This window comes from Saccopteryx leptura, chromosome 1, assembly GCF_036850995.1.
Source record: "Saccopteryx leptura isolate mSacLep1 chromosome 1, mSacLep1_pri_phased_curated, whole genome shotgun sequence".
In the NCBI taxonomy this organism is placed as follows: domain Eukaryota; kingdom Metazoa; phylum Chordata; class Mammalia; order Chiroptera; family Emballonuridae; genus Saccopteryx; species Saccopteryx leptura.
In genome coordinates this window covers 180,219,290-180,242,811 of record NC_089503.1, presented here as the reverse complement: position 1 = coordinate 180,242,811, position 23,522 = coordinate 180,219,290, and the positions used below count along the sequence as shown (strand labels likewise).

General features: G+C 36.8%; 1 protein-coding gene across 12 annotated transcripts in view; it reads right to left on the bottom strand.

The window, feature by feature from the left end:
- AKT3 (AKT serine/threonine kinase 3) overlaps positions 1-23,522 on the bottom strand; it is a 349,859-nt gene that overhangs the window by 132,710 nt on the left and 193,627 nt on the right. For all 12 annotated transcript variants that reach the window (XM_066382128.1, XM_066382081.1, XM_066382072.1 and 9 more), the window contains 3 exons: positions 20,451-20,579; positions 10,672-10,886; positions 4,402-4,489 (listed from right to left, as the gene is read on the bottom strand). In XM_066382128.1, coding sequence (XP_066238225.1) covers positions 4,402-4,489; positions 10,672-10,886; positions 20,451-20,579 — 432 coding nt within the window. The remainder of the gene's footprint in view (positions 1-4,401; positions 4,490-10,671; positions 10,887-20,450; positions 20,580-23,522) is intronic.

Here is a 23,522-nt window from a genome sequence, read left to right as displayed (position 1 = left end):
TAGCTGCCATTCCATTGAAATGAGTATTAACCAAGTGACCAAAATGAACTACCCAGTACCTGAACTACTCTCCTAATGCAAGTATTCGCTTCTTTTTTGAAGGGAATTTATGGAAAATAAGTACAACTATATTAAGTATAATATTGATCTCAACGTGAGCCACAGATTCTAAATCAGTCTTCCTTAAATACTGTCTTGTTCTTTTTTTATTTTTCCTTATAAAGAATAAGCTTTAGCAGTCAGCACAAAATTGCTCTCTGAAATCTTTAGCCTCAGTGGGGCCCTAGAGCACCACCTGGTACCTCTTTATGTGGCCCTGGGAAGTTTTTCCTCCAGTTCCCTCTCCTCTTCCTGCATAAGCTGGTTACTGTCCTCACCCCAACATTGACCCCACACACTACTCTCACTCTGAAAAACGGGACTTCTGGAAAAAAAAAAAAAAAAGCAGGGCCTCCAAGCAGGAACTACTGCAGCTTCCTGAACAAACATTTACAAACACTCTGATTCAGTGGGCCATTCTAGTTCCCGTCGGTGTCACTACAAAGGTGTCCCCCCTCCTTTGAAAAGGCTAATCCCTTTAATTATGTGTCACAGAGCCTGCTCTTTTCTTATAGCTTGCTTTTTTCCTATGTATTTTTAAATCTTATAACATACTATCTATATCTTTTCATCTTAAGCCTTTCTTTTTTCTATAGCTCTCCACTGCAAGTCCTATTGGATTTCCTTCCAAGGATATACAAACAAAACAAAGCAATAACAAATATAATCCATTCTATCATTCATGATATAAGGATGCTAAAACCCTTAAGAAACATATTGTATCAAATCTAGCAATACAGAACAAGGATAACACATCACAAAGAAGTAGCTTCCCTCCAGGGATATAAGGTTCATTTACCATTGGAAAACTAATCCATGTAATTGGCCACATTAATAGAATGTAAAGGAGAAAACCCCTAAGATTATTGCAACAGATGCAGAAAAAGCTTTTAATAAAATTCAACACCTATTCATGATAAAAACTATTAGCAGACTAGTAACAAAAGGGAACTTCCTCAAACTGATAAAGGAGGTATTAAAAAACCGATCCTAACATAAAATTTTTATCACTTGTTAGTATTGAAATAATCCCAGCTTAGAGAAGACTTAAAAATATAGCACAAACGTTTCCCATTAAAGCCTTACTCTAATGCTAATAAGAAAAGTCATACTACAATGATCAAACCTAAGAAAACTCAAAATAGTAAAGAACTATTAACTACCAACTTTATTTAAATATTTTTTGAAAATGTATTTATTTTAGAGAGAGAGATAGAAACATCGATTTGTTCCTGTGTGTATCCGACTAGGGATCGAACCTACAACACTTTGTACATTGAGACGATGCTCTAACTAGCTGAGCTATGTAGCCAGGGCTTAACTACCAACTCTAGAAGAGACTCAAAATGTAATAAGGATGCTGCTACAATGCTGTTGTTCTTAAGTACGTAAGGGACATCAGTGCCTCTCCGACACCCAGGGTCCTCAGAGGAAGGCAGTACATGACAAGTTCTATCATTTATAGAAACTTCGTAATTTTTAATTTTTTTATTTTTTAGGAGGATAGAGGAAAATTAGAATTATTATTATTATTATTATTTTTTTTTTTTGCATTTTTCTGAATGCTGGAAACGGGGAGAGACAGTCAGACAGACTCCCGCATGCGCCCGACCGGGATCCACCCGGCTCGCCCACCAGGGGCGACGCTCTGCCCACCAAGGGGCGATGCTCTGCCCCTCCGGGGCGTCGCTCTGCCACGACCAGAGCCACTCTAGCGCCTGGGGCAGAGGCCAAGGAGCCATCCCCAGCGCCCGGGCCATCTTTGCTCCAATGGAGCCTTGGCTGTGGGAGGGGAAGAGAGAGACAGAGAGGAAGGAGGGGGGGGGGGTGGAGAAGCAAATGGGCGCTTCTCCTATGTGCCCTGGCCGGGAATCGAACCCGGGTCCCCCGCACGCCAGGCCGACGCTCTACCGCTGAGCCAACCGGCCAGGGCGAAACTTCGTAATTTTTGTGGTGGTGCTTCTTTATGCAAGATACCGTCCTCACCACTTTGCTCAGATGATCACTATTTTCATCAGCTAGAACACGTAAGCTCACTTATCCCCATGTATCATATAAAGCTATGGTCTGAGGGTTCCTTTTCCTGCCCTACTTGAGAACTTCTCTGTTCACAAAGCAGGTGCCTGGGTGTCTGAACATCACCTCTACTCTGGGCCTGTCTTGTCCTGTGGGGCAGACAGGTGAGCCTGGCACCCTCACCGGTGTGCTGGTGGGCTGGGCTTTCTCAAGGTGATGCCAAACTGCCATTTGCTGTGAAGAGCCCAGCACTGATGCGGAAACCTTTATAGCAGTGGTCCCCAAACCCCGGACCGGTACCGGTCAGTGGGCCATTTGGTACCGGTCTGCAGAGAAAGAATAAATAACTTACATTATTTCCGTTTTATTTATATTTAAGTCTAAACAATGTTTTATTTTTTTTAAATGACCAGATTCCCTCCGTTACATCCATCTAAGATTCACTCTTGATGCTTGTCTGGGTCACGTGATAATTTATCCGTCCCATCCTAAAGGCTGGTCCGTGAAAATATTTTCTGACATTAAACTGGTCCGTGGCCCAAAAAAGGTTGGGGACCACTGCTTTATAGCACATCTTAGTCTCTTAGCAGGACTAAAGAAAGCCCATGTTTTGCCTCTTCTCTAACTCAGCAACACCATACTGCTGCTCTACAGCTGTCTCTTAAAGAAACCTTTCTTTCTTTTTTTTTATCGAGTCCTTCCTGGACAAGGCATGGCAAAGGGATTTTTAGTTGTGGCTTCTAGCCTTCGGAACCAAAGAAAACTTCTGACCACGGATTATTTCTGGGAGACATAACAAGACGCTGATCTTCTTTAGGTTCTTTTGTAGAGTACTGACATGATAAAAACAGCTCCTTAGAGGCTATATATGGACACAACTTCTAAGGAGTATCGCCAGTGTAATCAAGTGGACATATACCGTATTTTTCACTCCATAAGATGCACTCCCCCCCTCCCAAAAGTGGAGGAGAAAATGCCCAGGTGTCTTATGGAGTGAAAAATACAGTATTTCATTAAATATTTTAACACACCATTTGGTTCAGAATATTTTTTTTCTTATTTTCCCCCTTAAAACCCTAGGTGTGTCTTATGGTCAGGTGCGTCTTTTTTCCAGGTGGAGGGAAAAATACAGTAATTGTCTATGCAAAGCTACTAAACATAGAGGGTATCTGTAAATGGCCATATGCTTCTTCTAAGGGTTAAGAAGACTTCAACACTTACCCACCAGTGCTTTCTTTCTACATGGTATAAATTCAAGAGATGTGACTTTAATTGAATTGGACTTTGATTAGAAGCATTTAATATGGTGCAACTATTTTAAATACCTAGTTATAAGGAATGCTTAGAAAAATCCCCCACTCTCTCTTATTCCAGTGAGACAGTACTTGTTTTACTTCCCTGTAACTCACAAATATCAGTCTAGCTTTACTTTGGGCACTGAGAGAGACTATTTGACACAAAAGAGATACCACATTAATGTTATTGATTGATACATGTTTCAGAGAAACAGATGAAAAAGCTAGAATAAATTGAGACGGAAGGACAAACTACACAAAAGAACTAAATACAAGTTGTAAGAAAATACTGAATTACATACACATTTCATAGTAAAATGTTTATAAAGCATTTGAAGATCAAAAAATAAAAAATCAGTGTCTATACCAACAACACCTGAAGAAAAATATAGTTAAATGAGATAGATAGTACATAGTAATTTCCCGTTCCTAAACTTAAACAGAATTTAATTCTTAATTTATTGAACAGATTACAATAAAACTAAAGCTATATAATTAGTAGAATCCATTTTGTAGGTATTAAAGGCCTGTTTCAAATAATAGAAAAATAAGACAACTAGACTTAATTTGCTTTAAGTGCCTTCTAAAATAGGATTTGTATAAACAAATCTGAACAGTTCATTTTAAAATGTAAAGGCAAAAAGACAAATTTAAAAACTATGACATTCTTTGTTAGTTTTCCTGAAGAATAAGAAAATACTGGTGTCTTTATTTTTTATAAATTACAAAAATAATGAGAAGCAAATTAACAAATTATTGTGATACAAAAAAAAAAAAAAGAAAAATCACTAACTAGACTGAATGGAATTTCAAGATGTATTCTGGGAGGCAAATTTATCAGTAAAACTGTGTGCTAAGAAGTTTAATATTCAATTACACAAAAGCATAAAAATGAAAAAGATCACATCATTACATTTTATTCAATTTTAATTTTTTTTCTATTAATTCATTTTAGCCAAAGTATATAAACCATGCCACAGAGACAACCTACCTTTTTATCATATACATCTTGCCAGTTTACTCCCGAGAAGAAACTGTGTCTCATAATTTCTTTCGCATCGTCTGGTCCTCCGCCAAGGCTATGAGGATAGGTATAACATTAAATGAGCATGAAACGTTTACATAAATCCAATCCACAAAAAAAGTTTTGTGAAGTGAAATTTGCTGTGTGATAAATAGCCACAAACATAAAAATCTTTCGCTGGAAGGTCTCATTTTCCTAATATGTTATTAATAAGAATTAGCCTCTGGACAGTATGACATCTAAAAACAAGTATGGATTGTTTAATCTCAGTTTTCTCATCTGCAGAATGGGGATTAAAATCCCAGCTTGGTAGGTTATTGCAAGGGTTAGAAATAACACAGGTCAACACCTAGCACAGTAAACAGTAGCCATTATCATTGTCAAATCATACACCAAATTTATTTTAGAATGACTCAAGTCAGAATGCACCCTTGTCAATGTAAATTCTGAAATGTCTCAACTGTTTAGAGAAACAATCTGTAGAGCACTGCTAATAGATAGAAAGCCATGGGCTATTTTCATATCTCAACTAAATTTCCACAGAAGTGGTATTGTTAATCTATGAAATAGCATTACAATGGCATTTGCAAGTTTCAACATAAATTAAAAATTTTAAAACATACCCCTCCCCGTCTTTGAAGGTATTCTTATTTCATTGATACCTTCACAATAGGAGAGAGAAGAAACAAAGAACAAGGAAAGAATAAGAAAGTAAAAAAAAAAATCTATTTAAATCTGATTTTGCTATATAGTCAGTTCTTTTGGTCATGTTCATAGTTAGAAATGAGGTGCCCCGGTAAATGGTTAATAACTAGGCCTCCAGGGAAATTATGAACAAATAATAATGATATTATATGTTTATTATGAACTTCACTAATATAAAGAATGTAAAGCACATTTACAAAGAATAATAAAAATATACAATGTTCTTTATTGTAAGTAAATAAACCAATTGATGCTCACAGAAAATTTTGGTTAATTTTTGCTGAAGTCCAAAGCCTCCAACTGACTTATGAGTAGTTCTGACATGAATACTAGCTGATATGTTTGTTTGTGGTCAAGACTTAAGATAAACGCGACACAGCAGACATATGTCAGAGCTTCACCTATCTGTCAGGTCTGGGAGTGACTTCTTTGGAACAACAGATGAATACTTCCTCACTTTTGTGCTATTCATCATGGACTGGAGATAGACACAACAACCTTTATAATTTAATCTGTGTTATTTACATTGTCTCTATTACTTTGTTAAGTCTAAACAATCAACAAAACAATAAATCAAGCCCTGACTACAGTGTATGCCAATTCTGGTAATGTAAATACTCCCACCATGGTCAATAGTAAATGTAACAAAATATTACACAGAAAGAGAGTTATAAGTATTTATTACCTGTGATTTTAATATTTTTCATTTAATTGACAAATTTATATAATTTAGTTTTTAATAATGACTGCATTAAACAATCAGCTTATACAATTGTTGAAATTTAACAACTAGCACTTACGAGTTCATACACGCTAACTCCGACACACCAGTGGGTAGGAAGAAACTAAGTCATAGAAAACAAACAATTACACCATTCTATTGAATTCTGGCACTATTGGGTATAAAAAATACATGCCTGGGAAGAGTCTAGGACCCTTTTGCATATGGCCAGAATGGAAAATGAAACAGCGGGTATCTGAGTGTCTATACTGATGACGAGGTTGAACAATCTAGGTCTCCTACCCCCAGATCCATACAGAATGACCCACACCTCTGATATAAACATTTAGATTGGGTCTGATCAGAATGACAGTATTCACATTTGGAACCTTCAGACTGGCCACTCTGTATGTAGGTAATTCTCAGTGCTCCACTTCACTCTTTTGCATTCTATTTCAAGTTGTGGAAGTCTCTCCCGCAGTGGATGGTGAATACTTTTAAGATCCGAGATCAATACTGGGTTAGCCAAAAAGCATGTTAAGCTCGTGCTGATGCCGCCAGAGAGCAGAAACACCAAACACCATTCCGAGAAGAATTTAAAATTTCAAAGTATGCATCTAAGTACTATGCGCAGGAAAAGTCGGAAGTGCATTGTATTTTCTTACACTTTTGTTACTGTTTATATCAATATTGTTTTCATTTTGAATTCTATATGAGATGGAGGGGGAGGAGAGGGTTGGATGGACAACCAGAATGACTTTGTAAAGAAAGGCTTGAATGTGCACTTTCCTGTCTGTTCTCTAGCAATAGTTTGGCTCTGGACAAAGCTAGCTAGAACTTAATTTATATTTATCAAACATATAAAACTAAAGTATTGACTGCAAATACTACACACAATCTAAGAATAGAATCTTAGACTGCCACTTCAAAAGTAGGGAGAGGTTCTTTAACATGAGCTTCCTCGAAGTGTGAAACTGTCAAAAATTTCACTGTCAATGACTCCCTAATATACAACTTAAGACTACAAAATAATACCAAAAATGTGATTTGCACTAAGACATTTATGTCTAGGAATATGAAACTCCAGTATCAGAATGCCAAATTAAATCCTCAGCTACGATGGAGTCTCCATTATTAGGAACACCATGTGTACGGCCAGTAGCCACAACCATTGTCACTGCCAGACACATGCAGGTTCCCATTAGATTCAGACAGATGGTAGAGAAACAGCAGAGTCAAAAACTGGTAAGCCATTCCTTTATTCTAGCCTCGCACCGGCCGGCGAGTAAAAACACACAAAGGGAAAACACTTCTCTTTCCATTCAGGGCTCCCAAAGCCACTGACACATCTGGATTTTCCTAGAATCAAAGGCCCCCACCAGCTCAGTCACCTCTGATTCCCCATCTGTACACCTTCTCCCTTCTCATCTCTGCAGAAACTGGCTTCTCCTTCAGCACCCTGCCATCTTGGCTACTTCTTCCCTCTCCTTCACAAACTTTTCTTGGCGCGAATACCTCTCCTCCAACAAACATTAGCATAACAAAGTCCCTTCCCAAGTAGGAAGGTAATTATCAGTTTCACCTGGCAGTGCCATTCATGTGGGCAGAGACCATTTTTAACAATAAAACTGAGCAAAGTCAAATAACACAAATTTTACAAACTTATTTGCCCAACACCATGGAATTCATATTTTCCTAGTGTTATTAAATGTGACAGGAGTCCCTCCTCCCCTATAAAGAATGCGTAGGAAGATATACGTGATACTAATGGAATGAGCATAAAGTAATAGAGAATAAGAATTAAAAGCAAAATGACAGAACTTACAGCAACTCAGTAAAGAGGATCAGAAAAATGCAGGCAGGATTTAAAATTGTTGAAGGGGAGTAATGAGGAGGTACACGACAATGCTATTACTGATTGTATTCCCAGAAACCTCTCAGAGTCCCTAGTTGGCTCTGTCCTGAGTCCCAGGACTCTGTCCTAGACCCCCTTCATTCATTAGGCCACTCTAATGGCTCCAGCTGCCTCCAGGATAGTGACAGATCCCTAGAGCAGACATTTGGTTACTGTGTTTCTCTTATGCATCTGGGTTTCTATAGAAACCTCAGACTTGGTACCGCCAAAGCTAGTATCAGCATCTACCCTGTGATGCATCCTCCTTTGCCTGTATACCGTCTGTTAATACTACTCCATTCTTTAAACCAGTCACCCAAGCCGGGACTTCTTCCCCTTCCTTGTGTTTCTACTTTGTCAGTCACCAAGTTCCATTTGTCACCCAGTTACTGCTGCTTCAGGAAAAGCCCCACCCTTTATCTGTACCATTCAGTATGCTTTCTTAACTGCTTTGTGTACCTGCCCATGGCCCTTCATTGTTCTAATTCATCCAAGACAAAACTATCAGAGTTACCTTTTCATAATGCAAATCTGATTATCCATCCCTTTTAATAATTCAGTGGCATCCCATTCCCTTCTGAATAAAGATCAAATATTTTCTAAGAAACATAAGGTCCTCACAATCTAACATATCAGCTTCATCTCCCAATGTTACCCAACTCACATTCTACACTGTAGTCACTGAACTTCTCAAATGCCATGTTCATTTGCAATTCTAGCTGTTCTTTACATGAAATTTCTCAGCATGAACACCAGTGCAAATCCCAGCACCTTCCTGAGCCAGCTTAAGTCTTCCAATCCCCCAGACAGAGCTAATAATTTCAAAAACAATTTGTATGGAGTTTAACCTGAGCTTCTGTGAATATGTGTCTTGTGCCCCAATTATTCTACACACATCTAGAACAGAGATTGTTCTGTTCATGCTTGCATTCCCAACACTTGAATGCAGCAGTGGTGGGCTTGATACATCTGCGATAAAAGAAAAGAGCAGATAATTGAAAATACCACACCTTCTCTTTAGACAATATGAACCCCTAGGTACACAAACCTTTAAGAGTTGTCCTACTTACCTGGCCACTAACATTCTAAATTTACCTCATATTTACTGAATATTTATTAGATACTTACTATGTGCTATCCACTGGGTGGGGTGGGGGAAGGATGACAATAAAAATGAATGAGACGCAGACAGGAGAAAAGTATAATACAATTTTGTTCTACCAGCCACTTATGGCGGGGGGCAAAGTCACCAGGAGGAATCAGGAAAGGATGGGATAAAAATTCACTGTTCTTGAAACCCAAACCAAATATTAGATCTCAATATCAAGTAGATAAAATGGAAATCCTAACTCTTTTTTATAATTACCTATCATGAACTGCCACCTGTTCCATTAATTGTGAAATCATCACATTAAGTGGAATATATATCAAAACCTGAACCAAACTGATGTGTTATAAAAATAATATGCAGGATTGGCCATAAATAGGTTTACAGATGTGAGTACACAAAACACAGAGTTTATTCTTGTGTTATTGATTATTAATTATTGTATTTTCCACACAAACAACTCTAAGTCTATTTTTGCCCCACCTTGTATAAGAAATATAAATAAGGCACCAAGAAACTTGATTTCTCCTCTTGTTCTACAGGAATATTCTGTGGGACCTAGGATAAATCACTTAAGCCTTTCTGGGCCTCTGTTTCCTCCTCAGGAAAGTGAAAATGAGAATAGCTTCTACCCTCCCTGCCCTTCGAGGCACTAAAACAGCAAGGAACACAATAGACAGAAAAATGCCCTGAGAAAAACGTCACTTTACAAAGGTAAGGTATGCTCTCAGTTACTAGAATTATGAAATGCATTTTTGATTGGTTCTTCACAAAGCAAAAAAATGGGACTTCTCACAAAGCAAAAAGATGGGAACTTCTTTTATTATGTTTGCTTATTTTTGCTAAAGGTGAAACCACGTTCCTCATTAATTTAAAAGCTAAAAGCATGTAATTGAAACTATCCTTAAGGTAGGCAAAGCCCACATTTTCGGACTCACATATTTCTTCATTCATTAACTTAGTTTATCCACAATACATATTGAATAGTAACCATAAACAGAACATTGTTAAAACAAACAAAAAAAAATAACCATGATGTAAGATGTTATAAAGGATTCAACAATATATGAAATGGTCTAACCTCAGGATGCTTGAGATCTAAGAGATTTTCAGAAAAATTCTGATTTACATACTATCTAGATGGAAAGATGGATATACACACTGATATACACAAATACATATTTTAAGGGACATTACAAATTAAGTTATTTCCTATATGACATGCATGTCTAAAAGAATATGTAAATAGGAGCTCATTCAGCAAAGAGCTGTAGGATTCTTCAGGTCATAACTAAAGCTGCAAAAACAGAAATGCAATGTGTATGAAGTTTTTTTTTTACTACTAACCCTTTCCATATCGATGTAAAAGAATATCCTCAAATGACAAGCAAAAAAGCAGTTAGACGTGTTGGGGTGAGAGGAGAGTACAGAGACCAGCTGTGCTCTTTATAATGTGAACCAGCAGAAAGAGGAAGCACAAAGGTCCAGCGACTGACAGGAAACAAGGGTACTCTGATTCCCACAGTAACAAGCACCACGGCTATTAAGAAAGTTCACTCATAACATGGATAATAAACCTTCCCAAATCCTTACTTGGTAAAATCTGCACAAAATTTCCAAGTTAGGAAATAGTGGAGGAAAATTTTTTAAATGTTCTATATTATGCAGTTAAAAATAAGTCAGCATCTCAGTTGGAAGATGTCTACACCAAATACTTTGCTTCTTCGAGCTAGTTACAGTTGAATTAATTTCCATATCACAATTGCTAACCACATTCATCAAACTCACTAAATGTTATTTGTGGCTTACCGTTTATTTGGATCCTTTATCAAGAGCCCTGAAAGCAATGATTTTGCATCTGAAGAGAGTGTTCGAGGAAATTTAATGTCTTCCATTAGGATTAATTCAAAAAGTTTTTCATGATCCTGGTTGTAGAAAGGTAACCTCCCACACATCATTTCATACATGACAACCCCCAGACCCCACCAATCCACAGCTCGGCCATAGTCATTATCTTCCAACACCTAAAAATGAAACCAGTAAAAAAAAAAAAAATTAATTATAATACATTAACTCTTAAAGCATTATCTACAAACATACGATTTTTACATAAAAATGAATCTTAACTTTCAAAGCCTAGGTAGGCCTTTTTTTTTTTTTTTTTTTTTTTTTTGTATTTTTCTGAAGCTGGAAACGGGGAGGCAGACTCCCGCATGCGCTCGACCGGGATCCACCCGGCACACCCACCAGGGGGCGATGCTCTGCCCATCTGGGGTGTCGCTCTGTTGTGACCAGAGCCACTCTAGTGCCTGAGGCAGAGGCCATGGACCCATCCTCAGTGCCCGGGCCATGTTTTGCTCCAATGGAGCCTCAGCTGCAGAAGAAGAGAGAGACAGAGAGGAAGGAGAAGAGGAGGGGTGGAGAAGCAGATGGGCGCCTCTCCTGTGTGCCCTGGCCGGGAATCGAACCCGGGACTTCCGCACGCCAGGCCGAAGCTCTACCACTGAGCCAACTGGCCAGGGCTGGTAGGCCATTTTTAGACCTTGAATTTAAACTATGCAGCATCCTACAAAAGATATATATTGCACCAAATATTTGAAATGTTTGATCTATATCCAGAAATGGTCAGTGTGTAAAAAAGGGGACAGGTCATACACCTGATTCTAAGGAACTGAGTATGTGAGCAGAATAAGATCAAATGATTAGCAGATTTGCATATTTTTTCTCTTAGGCCTACTTAAATTTTTATTCTGGTTCACTAATGAGGACTTTTAAGTAGCAACGTAGAGATATAGCCACACTGACTAGAGAGCACATGTGTCTTCAAACATCCTTGCGTTGAGCAGAAGGAAGTTAACACAAATCAGTGAAAGACAGGAGTTGACGATGTCATAGAGAAGCAGACAGGACTCAACCACCATGAAAATATACTTGAAAATGTTTAGAGGCCCTGGCATGTTTAAACTTAGGAAATATGTGGTCACCTGTGTGACTATGACAATTTATTGTTTGGGCTGTAATAAACTTTGGTACCCAAAGCTTTAGTACCCCACGACAATTTCTGTTTAACACAAACAACAAAAATCATGGACCTAACACCTGTGTAGTAGATGCCTTCAATTTGTTTTGCAAAATATATTACATGCAAAATAAATGTAGTAAGAAATGATATGAAAGTTTCAGGCTATATTTCAGCAACCTGTTCAATTCAGAATGTGATAACTTGTCATTTGTCCCAGGAAAAAAATTTGATTGTATTAAGTGTGTTCATCCAATAGAATTTTCTTCATTTATTTGGAACTTTAAATATTTTAAATTGTTATATTTGAATAATCTTAAAGCTTACTTTTTTTCTGATCCTCTTTGGGATAAACAAAACAAAAAAACCATACTCATGAAGTTTATCAAAAAAGTATATAATAACTGATGACATAAGACAGAATTTGTTATGAAGCAAAGTTGTGCTCATATTCCAAACTTTCTTAGTCTGAAATAAGTAAATATACTGTTGAAGATTACTTCTATGAGACTTTTGTTTAAGATTTACCAATAGTTTCACAGAATTGCACATGACATTTTACATAGTTAAGGCACTTTGATAGACAAGGGTATTTAAAGATGGAGCACAGAATTTCAACAAATAAAACTATGTTACTTAAAGATACATTGAGCCTGACCGGGCGGTGGCGCTGTGGAGAGAGCATCGGACTGGGATGCGGAAGACTCCGGTTCGAGACCCCAAGGTTGCCAGCTTGAGCAAGGGCTCATCTGGTTTGAGCAAAAGCTCACCAGCTTAGACCCAAGGTCGCTGGCTCAAGCAAGAGGTTACTCGGTCTGCTGAAGGCCCGTGGTCAAGACACGTATGAAAAAGCAGTCAATGAACAATTAAGGTGTTGCAATGCGCAACAAAAAACTAATGATTGATGCTTCTCATCTCTCCATTCCTGTCTATCTGTCCCTGTCTATCCCTCTCTCTGATTCTCTCTCTGTCTCTGTAAAAAAAAAAAAAAGAAAAGAAAAAAAAAGATACATTGAGTAGTGTTTTCAAGTGCTAGGAAGAGATTTTTAATTCAACTGTATTATTGTTTCGTGCTTAGCGAAGTCTAGAAACAATACTGGCAAGAGATGAACACAAGTCCAGCTCCTACCTTTTCCAGAAATCTTTTGTAAATCACAAACTAAGCAAAACATTTTCAGGCAAGACAACCAATTCTCATTTTCCTCTTAACCAAAAAATATTTCAAATGTCTATTTGTTGGAAATGAGTAATGTGAGAACATACAGTAAACAAGAAATAACCCAAGGAAGCAGAGAATTTAGTTAAAGGCAATGCAGTAATATATAATTTTAAAGGACCAGTAACTTTTGATTATTTAAGAATCTGTCTCATGTCCAATTAGTAGAATGCATTGTTTGGGGTCCTTTTTCTAACAGATCCAAAATTTTACCTAGTAACAAAAAATTAAAAAATCTAAGGAACTTTTCTCTGTGTCTTACAACACCGACAAACCAGTGGCATGCATGAGCGTGCACGAGCACATGCACACACAGGCACACGCACACACACACACACACACACACACACACACACACACAAAGAGCCAAATGTGGTTTTTAACCTTCTTTTTCATAAAACCATAAAAGGCATAAAAGCTGGATTAACTGCCTCCCGAACCCACATTTCACCAGCCGGGTTCTCATCCCCAGCTGGCAAAACTGGCAAGCCTTTATTTTTGTTTAAATACCTGGTTTGCAGCCAGAAGGGAAAGTGAGTACAAAAAATAATAATAATAAGTAGGTTTTATTTTTGAAAGGAAATAAGCATCTGAAAAATAAAACTACATTGTAAAAAAATCTGTCTGATAAAATAAAATGTATTTTATTTAGCTTTATAAAATGAACACTGTTCTCCAACTAAGTAGTTTTGCTTCTGAACATAATGTGTTTTAATTGATATATAGATTTGATGCTACAATTAGAACTGCTTGCTGTATCACTTTGTACTGAACAAATTTGATGTAACGCATTATCTTTCTGACACATACTTAAGCAATGTGAAGGAGAAAATACAACAAACAACTCAGCCAGCCTTCTTGATCTAGGCGTCTTTGCTGTCAAGGACAAAGAAAAGTTTCTGTTCAACTCCTACCTCCAAACAGCTGGAAGATGAAAACCACAAGGAATAAAAGTGATCCTAATATTCTACATGTGAATATATAATATAAAACGTGTTATCACTATTCATATAACAATATCTTTTTACTCTCCTTCAATGTAAATTATTTCAAAACACAATACTTGGAAATACTCTAGAAATCCCAAAGTCCCCCAGCCTCTTTTATATTATTTTTAGAAGATACTTTCTTCCTTTACTCTAAGTACCTCTTTCTCCAAAATAATAGAAACATTTAAATTTACATTCTTTTACCTAAGAGCTGCAATTACTTCTCCAAAATAATAGAAACATCTAAAATTTACATTCTTTTACCTAAGAGCTGCAATTCCTTTGGGCTACCTCTGGTGATTTTTAAAAAGGCTAATAATTTATCTCCTGGCTATCATGAGGACTGACCAGAAGGGCATGATAAATTGTAATGCTGAGCTACAATGGTAACGTACACTTCAACTCTGTTACAGTGCAATTTATCATACAATTTGGCTAGAAATGCAGATCAAAACCTACTCCTGGAGCAATAACCCCCTGAAAGACTTATCTTACAGAATTCATCTACAGACAGTGACTCTGCCATAAAACCAATGTTGCTGACATTCCACTAAACTCAAAGTTTAAGCGTGAACACAGACACTTGGTGTTTCCTTCTATCCTTATTGTTCTGTGAGCACAGATGTAGCTTTATAACTACATTCAACAAACACCCAAACGAACATAAAGGACCAGAGATGGTTGAAGCACAAAAAAAATGTAAATGTTAAAAAAATGATAAGTCATATCAAAGCAACACTCAAACAGCCCAAACTCCAGGAAACAAGACATAGTTTCATTTTTCACCAGGACCCAGCGATTACTTCACTTTCTGATCAAATAAAACTTAAGATTCGAGGAGGTCACAGCAGATTCCAATTACTATAAAATGGTCTGGTAATATTTGATTAGCATTTGGTAATATTTGATGCAGATACTTTCATTAGTAAAACAACCAGGTGAATGGAAAAAATCTTAAATGGTTACTAAGTCCAAGAAATGGTAATAACTAATAAACTTTATTTTAAAATAATACCATCAGTTAAAATTCCCAATGTATATATTTATTTGGCTAATGGAGGCTTTCAAAGAACATATGCATTCTAATATTCTTTTACCATAACAAATATTCCAGTTCTTTCTGGAAATTAGAATTGACTGGACGGTTGAATGAATACCTCTCTCAGCTTGTCTGCTGAAGTCACACAATGCACCCAAGGCAAACAATTATAAGGAGGCTATGTATGTGGCTTAGTGCTCAATCAATAATCCTGACAGAACAGATGGAGAAAAAAATTAAACATCCAAACAAACTGTCTGCACACCTATGCTGTGAAAGTAAACTGTGAACTTGAACCGATTTACCGCTAATTCAAAAAAAAATTTTTTTTTCTGGTAACCTTTTATTTCAGGTAACTGATATGTGTGTTGTATATTTATACACACTCTTACATAGTTTAGCGTTTATGGAAATCCTTCACATATTCTTAACATTAGAGATTTGCTTAAAAAAAGATGCATAAATATTCTCATTCAGATTCTAAAATGTATTGCAGCTTGGGGAGAAGTACATATTTCATAAGATTTATGTATTCCGTGGTTTCTTGGTGTTTTCTTTATAAATATATATTCTCAACTGCTCTAATAATTAAGAGAGTGTAACTGCCACCTGCTGAGAGTGACAATGCTGTTAGCTCTATGGCTATGTCCTCGCATTCATACACGATTCCTGTACACAGTTCATATAGGACCTTCCAAAGCAGTCTCTGGCTAAAACAGGCTACATTCTTGAACAAGAGAAAACCTAAGTGCATCCAATACTGGTAGGCTAATTCATACTTACACGTATCTTCCCGGAGACGTCTATACTTCCTTTTTATCCTGAAGCAACAGACATTATGGGATTCCAAGAAACTGGGTTTTTGTAACCCAAGTAATAATAGCCAAATTGTAAAAAATACTACAGGTTATCTTGTGTTATCAGTTGTCATCTGTTTCGTATATGTTCTCATGCTTTGGAGAATTTAAAATTAAATTTATGCTAAACTAGAACCATTCCAAAGTACTAAGTGTAAATACAAGCCGAAAGACCAAATAACACTGAAGAAAACAAACAAACAAACAAAAACTTCAGGTGATAAACAGCTACTACGAGAACTGACAGATCTCTAGGGAAGTGAAAGCAGTTGCTTAAAAACATGGACATTGAACTAAAAAATACCATTTTGGTTCATATTTTAAAAATGTCCAATTTGTGGACAAAATAAGATGGTTTTAAATATTACCCAGAAACAGTATAAATAGTAAGCCAAACATATGACAGAAGTTCTTAAATATGAATTCTTATTATAGAGCATACAACTTCTACCTGAACTAATCTTAGTCTTAGTGAACCTTTTCTGAGTCTTCCCCTTAATATTGGTAATGAGACCTTTTCCAAACCATCAGGAAGATGAAGGCTTTCAAAAATACCTTCAGAGGACAAATGTTTCATGAATTATTAATAATTAGATAAAATATTAGGGATGTACACAGTTTTAGAAAGGTTACCAACACAACCTTTTCTTTTCATGAAAATCTATGTTTTAAGACAGTTTCACAATCTGGTAGAAATAGAATTTTGTCCAATGGCTAAGCAAAATATAGGTAAGTATGTGTGCTACTATTTTAATTACAAATTAAATGTGCAAACATAAGTAACTTTGGCCTCATTTTTTTAGTCTATTTTAGAGAAAAAAAGAAAGAGAGAGAAGGGGGAGGAGTAGGAAGCATCAACTCCCATATGTGCCTTGACCAGGCAAGTCTGGAGTTTTCAACCAGCCACCTCAGTGTTCCAGGTTGAGGCTCCATGCACTGCACCACCACAGGCCAGGCTGACCTCATTTATTTCTCTTAATATCTCCTAAAAACAGTCCTGACAGAACCCATAAAATGATGTCTTTTGCATTTATTCTTTGTTGCAGTTAAAATAAGTAAATAAAATTCCATTTAGTACATTTAAATCTAGTTAGGTTCTAACTACTACTCCCTGCTTCTTACACCACTACTTTTACCCTTAGTTTATATGATTCTGCCAACTCAATCTGGAGAGTTAATATAAGTCTTTGGCTTTAAATTTATATAGAATTTAATTTCCATTAGTACTACTATCTATATAGCATCACAATGACTTTGAGTGAATCTTTGTATCAAAATAGTTATCAAAATATTCTGGTCTATTTCAGATATTTTCAAAGTATGGATTATATAAAGTATATTAAAGATAGTGGATTTCAAAAGAAAAGTGAATAATGACAATAAGTGAATGTTTTCTGAAAACGAGTTTCTAAACACTAAAATGCATCGAAAATAGTTTCAGCCACTGAAAAATAAAACTGTTTTACAGTTATAGAAAACACAATTCTAAACATTTTTTTCTCTGACTAGCAACCAGAACTAGCAGCTATGTATTTTCCAACAATCGAGTCATTTTTTGCAATCTTTTTGTTAGTTCTAACTTGATTATCCAATACTTTTAATTTTTTACACTATTACAGAATTGCATTTCTCTAGGTTTCCAAAACCACCTTATTCAACCTTCCCCATCTGTCACCATCTGCCTCTTTTTAGCATGTACTTTTTGTGTGATCACATAATCATGTGAAAAATAACTCACGTTCAGATGATTATCTGCTGGTACATTTGAGGACTGGGCATAATAAAACAGAACTGCCAAAACATAGTTAACACTTTTAATTTTGTTGGGTCTTGCATGTAAGCTACATTTGATTTCAGGCTGTTTTACAGTTGGGAAGTTGATCAGGTACTGCTAACTCCAGAGCAAAGCTGAGACTAAATAATTAGCACTGCATAAAATGGTCTGGAGTCAATGAGAGCCAACTCAAGTAAGAAAACTTCACTGCAAGATTGTATACGTGATGTCTAATTTCTTTGATCATTTCTAGGTGTGAAAAGAGAGTATGGCTTGCAAAAACAAATTTTCTGTGAAATATCTTATTGTCCATAATGTATGGCCTGTCAAGTTTATTTCCTTCTAATAGCAGTAAGAGCAAAAACACATTAATTTATAAGTAGATAAACAAATGTACTTAAGAGCTGTATATATGCATATTTTGTATGCCTGCTAGGACTGTCTCTCTGCAATCTCTTAAAAAAATACATGATTCACTCCCAACACTAAAGGTTCATCATCAAAAGAGGAAAGAAAACAGACATTTTTAAAACACTCTTTTTTCAGCAAATGTAATTTTTATATGATAAGACTTATCTTTTCTGGTGGTCTTTGCCACAAGAAGAAACTTAAGTTCATTTAAAACTTGAGTTTAAAAATCTTCTATGAATATGATACTTGGGACCGTTACTTGGTTTTGAAGTGATTTTTAATCGTCTTTTTGAAGCATCTTATAATTACCCATTAGCTTTCTTTAAACAGCAAAGCATTTCTACCAGATTCAAACAATTTGAAAGGTAAAGAAAGATGAGCACTGTTAGGCTGTGGTAAGATCTCCCCAGTTCGTGTAAACAAGTCCTCAGAGGAGAAGGGAAATATGACAGTGAGCCATTCATCACAGAGGCAGGACTCAAGAATGTATTCCAGGTCTGATAAACAACTCCTACTTATACACCATCAAGAAAAGTCTGGCATAAACAAGGGTAAGTACTGGAAATGTCAGGGTTCAAAAAAGGTGAGAGACACCATGTGAACTAAGGAAAGAGCTAGTTTCAGCTCTTGCCAATCCCTCCCTAACTCTGACCATCTGATCACAGTGTTGCCTTGTCCTCAATTCAAAAGTGCCTTTTCCTCCTCCACGAGGTCCAGTCTAATGTGCATTTCCACACTTGCTGTGTGTCCAGGCCTCTTCTCTTCCTGCCTCCCCTTACTGCCGCCGGACCCTCCCAGCAGGCTCCCACGTCCACCTTTGCTCCCGCCATACTCAACATAACTCTTCTAAAGCAATTACTGTTAACACAGTAATAATTATTTGCCATATCTTATTGCCTTAGCGAACAGTAAGACACTTGAGGACAAAAACTATTTCTTGCTATCTTTGTATACTCCTAGCACCTAGCACATTACATGGCATCTAATAAATATTCAATAAACAGTCCCTTAGTGAATAAAGAAGTGTTTTTAGTGAAATGGTTCATACTGAAGACTAAAAAAAAGGACTTCAATTCTTATTTTTAAAAGTAAGAGTAAACATATTCAAAGTTGCCTGATTTAACACCTAGGCAGTGTTTGACATAAATGTTTAAAAATATAAGAATTAAAATTGCATGAGAAATTGTTTCAAGATTGTCATCCTCAATCACTTTAATGATCACTCTCCCCAATAACAATGAAGTGTCAAGATTTTAATTACGAATCAGCGTGTAACAGCCATGGGTATATAAACTGCTTTTAAAGACCTGAATTCTGCAATATTTAAAAAACATATATACACAGAAGCGTTTGCTTACTTGTCTTTAAAAAGAAGTTGATAATTTCTTGCGAATTGTAAACTTTCTATCTAGAAACAACTGGGTATCAAATTCTTGGCTTTGTTCTTCAGTTGATGACATTTACATATAGAACAATATCTTTATCTTAGGTGATCATCAGCTTTTAAAATGAGATGTATTTATCTTCTTCAGAAATCATTTCCCCTAATTGTGATGCAACTAATTCTGTTATTCTAAATATGGGATAACATCATCCATGGCAAATGTATAGCAGGGGAAACTGAATTCCAAAGAAACAAAAAAATTTGTTTTTCACAACATTTGCAAAACAATCCTATTCTAGAGAAAGTTCCAAGAGCAATGCCCTTTGTGTCTTGTTCTTGTAACTATATCACTCAGAAAAATATCCAATATACAGCAGACACATAATATTATCTATTAAATAAACAAAGAAATGAATTACTCTGGAACCCTCAGCATGTGGTCATCAGTTGGAGCTGCTTTGGTCTGAATTCCAAAATGTACCTACTGTCATTGCATTAACTCTTCCAGTGAAATACTTTCCAATAATTATGAAAACCCACAATAAGACAAATCCAAACGATCCATGTCTTTGTTTCTTAGGAAAATACAAATGATTTATACAACTGTAAACTCTTTTGAAGTCATTCAATGACTCTGCTTTAATAAATGAATCATAAAAGGTACAATCAAAAATAAAATGTATATGGCCAACAACAAAATGGACTTACTCTATTCTAGTTAGTACCTTTGTGCTCATAAAAGTTATAATATTTATGTATCAAGTTAAACAAGTGGGAACAAAATAGATTTGACTCATGTTGAATTAATTTCAGGTAAAAATAGTAGGTACTTTGAGTTTTTTTAATGCTGAAGTGGTTTCCCTCACAAAGCATCCTATCATGACTGGGGCAGAGCCTACCTCTGGCGCCAGGTACTCGGGGGTACCACAAAACGTCTTCATGGTGGCTGCATCTGTGATCCCTTCTTTGCAAAGTCCGAAATCTGTAATTTTTATGTGGCCATCTTTATCCAGCATCAGATTCTCCAACTGTATAGGAAGAAAAATGCCATGATTTGTCCTATTGTCTTCAAATATAGGAAAATACTGTTTTGAAGCAATGATCAAATGCTGAGCCAGATATTTCATAAAGAGGACATCGTTGTTGTTAATAGAACTTTCCTCACTTACAAACCCTGTAGGTTCCTAATTCATGTGTAAAAATAAACATGTTTCATCAACTACTTTGATGATAAAATTATTGATTTTTTTAAACCAATGGGAGTAAAAGTCATTATTGTGTAAGTTCTGAGAACTAAAGCCTAATGAACTTTTCAGAGCAAAAACCAATCCTCTCTTCATTTATATAAATTGTGATCTAAACAATCCCAAAGAGATGAGCATCTTCATCAGGATATATACAGATGGTTTTCAATAATTTCTCTTGGGAATCTATTGCTATTATAAAATATTCACTTACAGAAATGTTTTGGTTGTGGTTGTAAATCAAACCTAAATCTTATTTTGTAAGGGAAAGTGATATCCTCTTTTGTAGTTCTTTGTAAAAAAGAAATACCAACCCTTTCAAATATTAAAAAAAAAGAATATTAATGTCAAACATTCAACAGTTAATGAAAATATATAGCACAAATATTATACAGTTGGAATCTCTTTGAAGCCGTTATTTTAAAAACACCAAAGAGAATCTTTTATTAAAGATTTAATCAAGAAGCAAGATCATCTGCCCCAAGTGAAAGTTATGAAAGGCAAGAGGAGAAAGAACTGCAAACCAGTACAATTAAAAATAACAATAACTGGGCCCTGGCCGGTTGGCTCAGCGGTAGAGCGTCGGCCTAGCGTGCGGAGGACCCGGGTTCGATTCCCGGCCAGGGCACACAGGAGAAGCGCCCATTTGCTTCTCCACCCCTCCGCCGCGCTTTCCCTCTCTGTCTCTCTCTTCCCCTCCCGCAGCCAAGGCTCCATTGGAGCAAAGATGGCCCGGGCGCTGGGGATGGCTCTGTGGCCTCTGCCCCAGGCGCTAGAGTGGCTCTGGTCGCAACATGGCGACGCCCAGGATGGGCAGAGCATCGCCCCCTGGTGGGCAGAGCGTCGCCCCTGGTGGGCGTGCCGGGTGGATCCCGGTCGGGCGCATGCGGGAGTCTGTCTGACTGTCTCTCCCTGTTTCTAGCTTCAGAAAAATGAAAAAAAAAAAAAAAAAAAATAACAATAACTGATCATTTTTTATCTCCTATTTTGGACTCAAAGTTATGATTATTATCACACATAGATACATATGAGTTCTGAAATGTGCTCCTATATACAGAGACAGGGTGCCTAACCTATCCACTTACATCATACAACCAAAAGGCACACACAAGAAATACCTACAAGAAACGCAGGTGAAAAATATATTAGCAGGATGAATGATAAACAACACATTCTACTCCTTAATATGATTATGTATGAGAGTGTTTACCTGAACTCTGAAGTCAGTCTCAAACTCAAAACAGAACTCCATATATGCACATAAATGATTGCATATAAAATGTGGCATCATACTGTTATAATATTCAATGTCTTAGAAACCAGAAGCTAACTACAGTGAAGCGTGCTCATGGAAGGGAAGCCCAGACAGACATATGTCCCCAGGTGCAGTAAGTACCTCATGTGGCTGATGGAAACGTTTAATCCATGCTTCATTTATTGCACAGAGTTCAGAGAAGTGACACATTGTTCAATCTTTCAAAAGTAAAAATTCTTTCCTTTTATCTCAATTCAGAAACCTTGCATCTTCCATATGCTTTTCTATTGACCTGAACCTAAAAATCAAGCCTAATTTGCACCAATGGCATTAAGTCCTGAATATGGAAACTGAATAGAAACATCAAGACAGAGTCTCTGTCTACTGCGCTTTCTTCCTGTGACAGCCTTCTCTCTGCCATGGTCAGGTTTCTCTTCACACTTCTGGTAGAAAAGCATTCTCCTTCTTCCTTCCTCCCTCTCCTAATGTGCCATAATGAGAAACAAATATGTACCGGAGGGTGTGTCATTTTGTTGAATGAAAACATATGTGCCCTTTTCCTAATTTTTAAGAAGATGCTTATGGTTTTAATATAGGAATATATTATAATACATACAAACAAAACCAAGTTAAGTTCTTCAAATGCTGTATAATCTTTTAAAAATATTTAATAAATCTGCTTTACCAATACATAAAAATCCTTATAAATCTTCAAATTATATGACTGCATAACATGTAAATGTCCACCTGCTCCATTCTTTCCCACTCCCATCCTAGTTTTCTGGGTTTGATGTCAGTCCTCTTTAAGTGCTTTAGAAGCACTGGAAAGTATCCATGGAAACGTGGTATCATGCACTGTTTCTCCACATTTTGATAAGGCCATTTTGTCATATATAGTTTTAAAATCCTGATCCATAACTGATTCTCTACCCTCAGAGCTCATCTCTCAGCTTCACGCTGAGGTTGGAGAGACAAGGAGTGAAATGAGGTGCAGGGAAAAGGTTGGGGTAAGGAACAGACTGATGGTGACTGAGAGTCCTGGTTTGCCCAGAACGTAAGGGTTTCCAGGGATGTGGGACTTAAAAGTTCTGTAACTGGGAAGTTCTGGGAAAACCAGAACAGTTGGTTATCCTCTTTCCTTTATGAATCAGCTTTCAGAAATTACAATGATATAGTAAGAAATAAGGTCAGCCTAAGCCCTAGGGATGATTGGGAGAGATGGGCGAGAGTGATGATTGACGATGGGACTAGGCAGCACCTTGCAAGGGCAGCAGTAGGGAGCACAGTTGGTAGGAGTCTGGCGTCGGAGTTAGAGAACTCACATGTAAATTTAAGCTTTGCCCCTATGCCTGCGTGACCTTGGGCAATTGATTTCTATGTGCCTCAACTTCATCTATAAAACAGGCAAATAACAGTACCCATCTAACATGGTTGTTCTGAGAATTAAGTGAGATACTGATTGCAGAACTTAA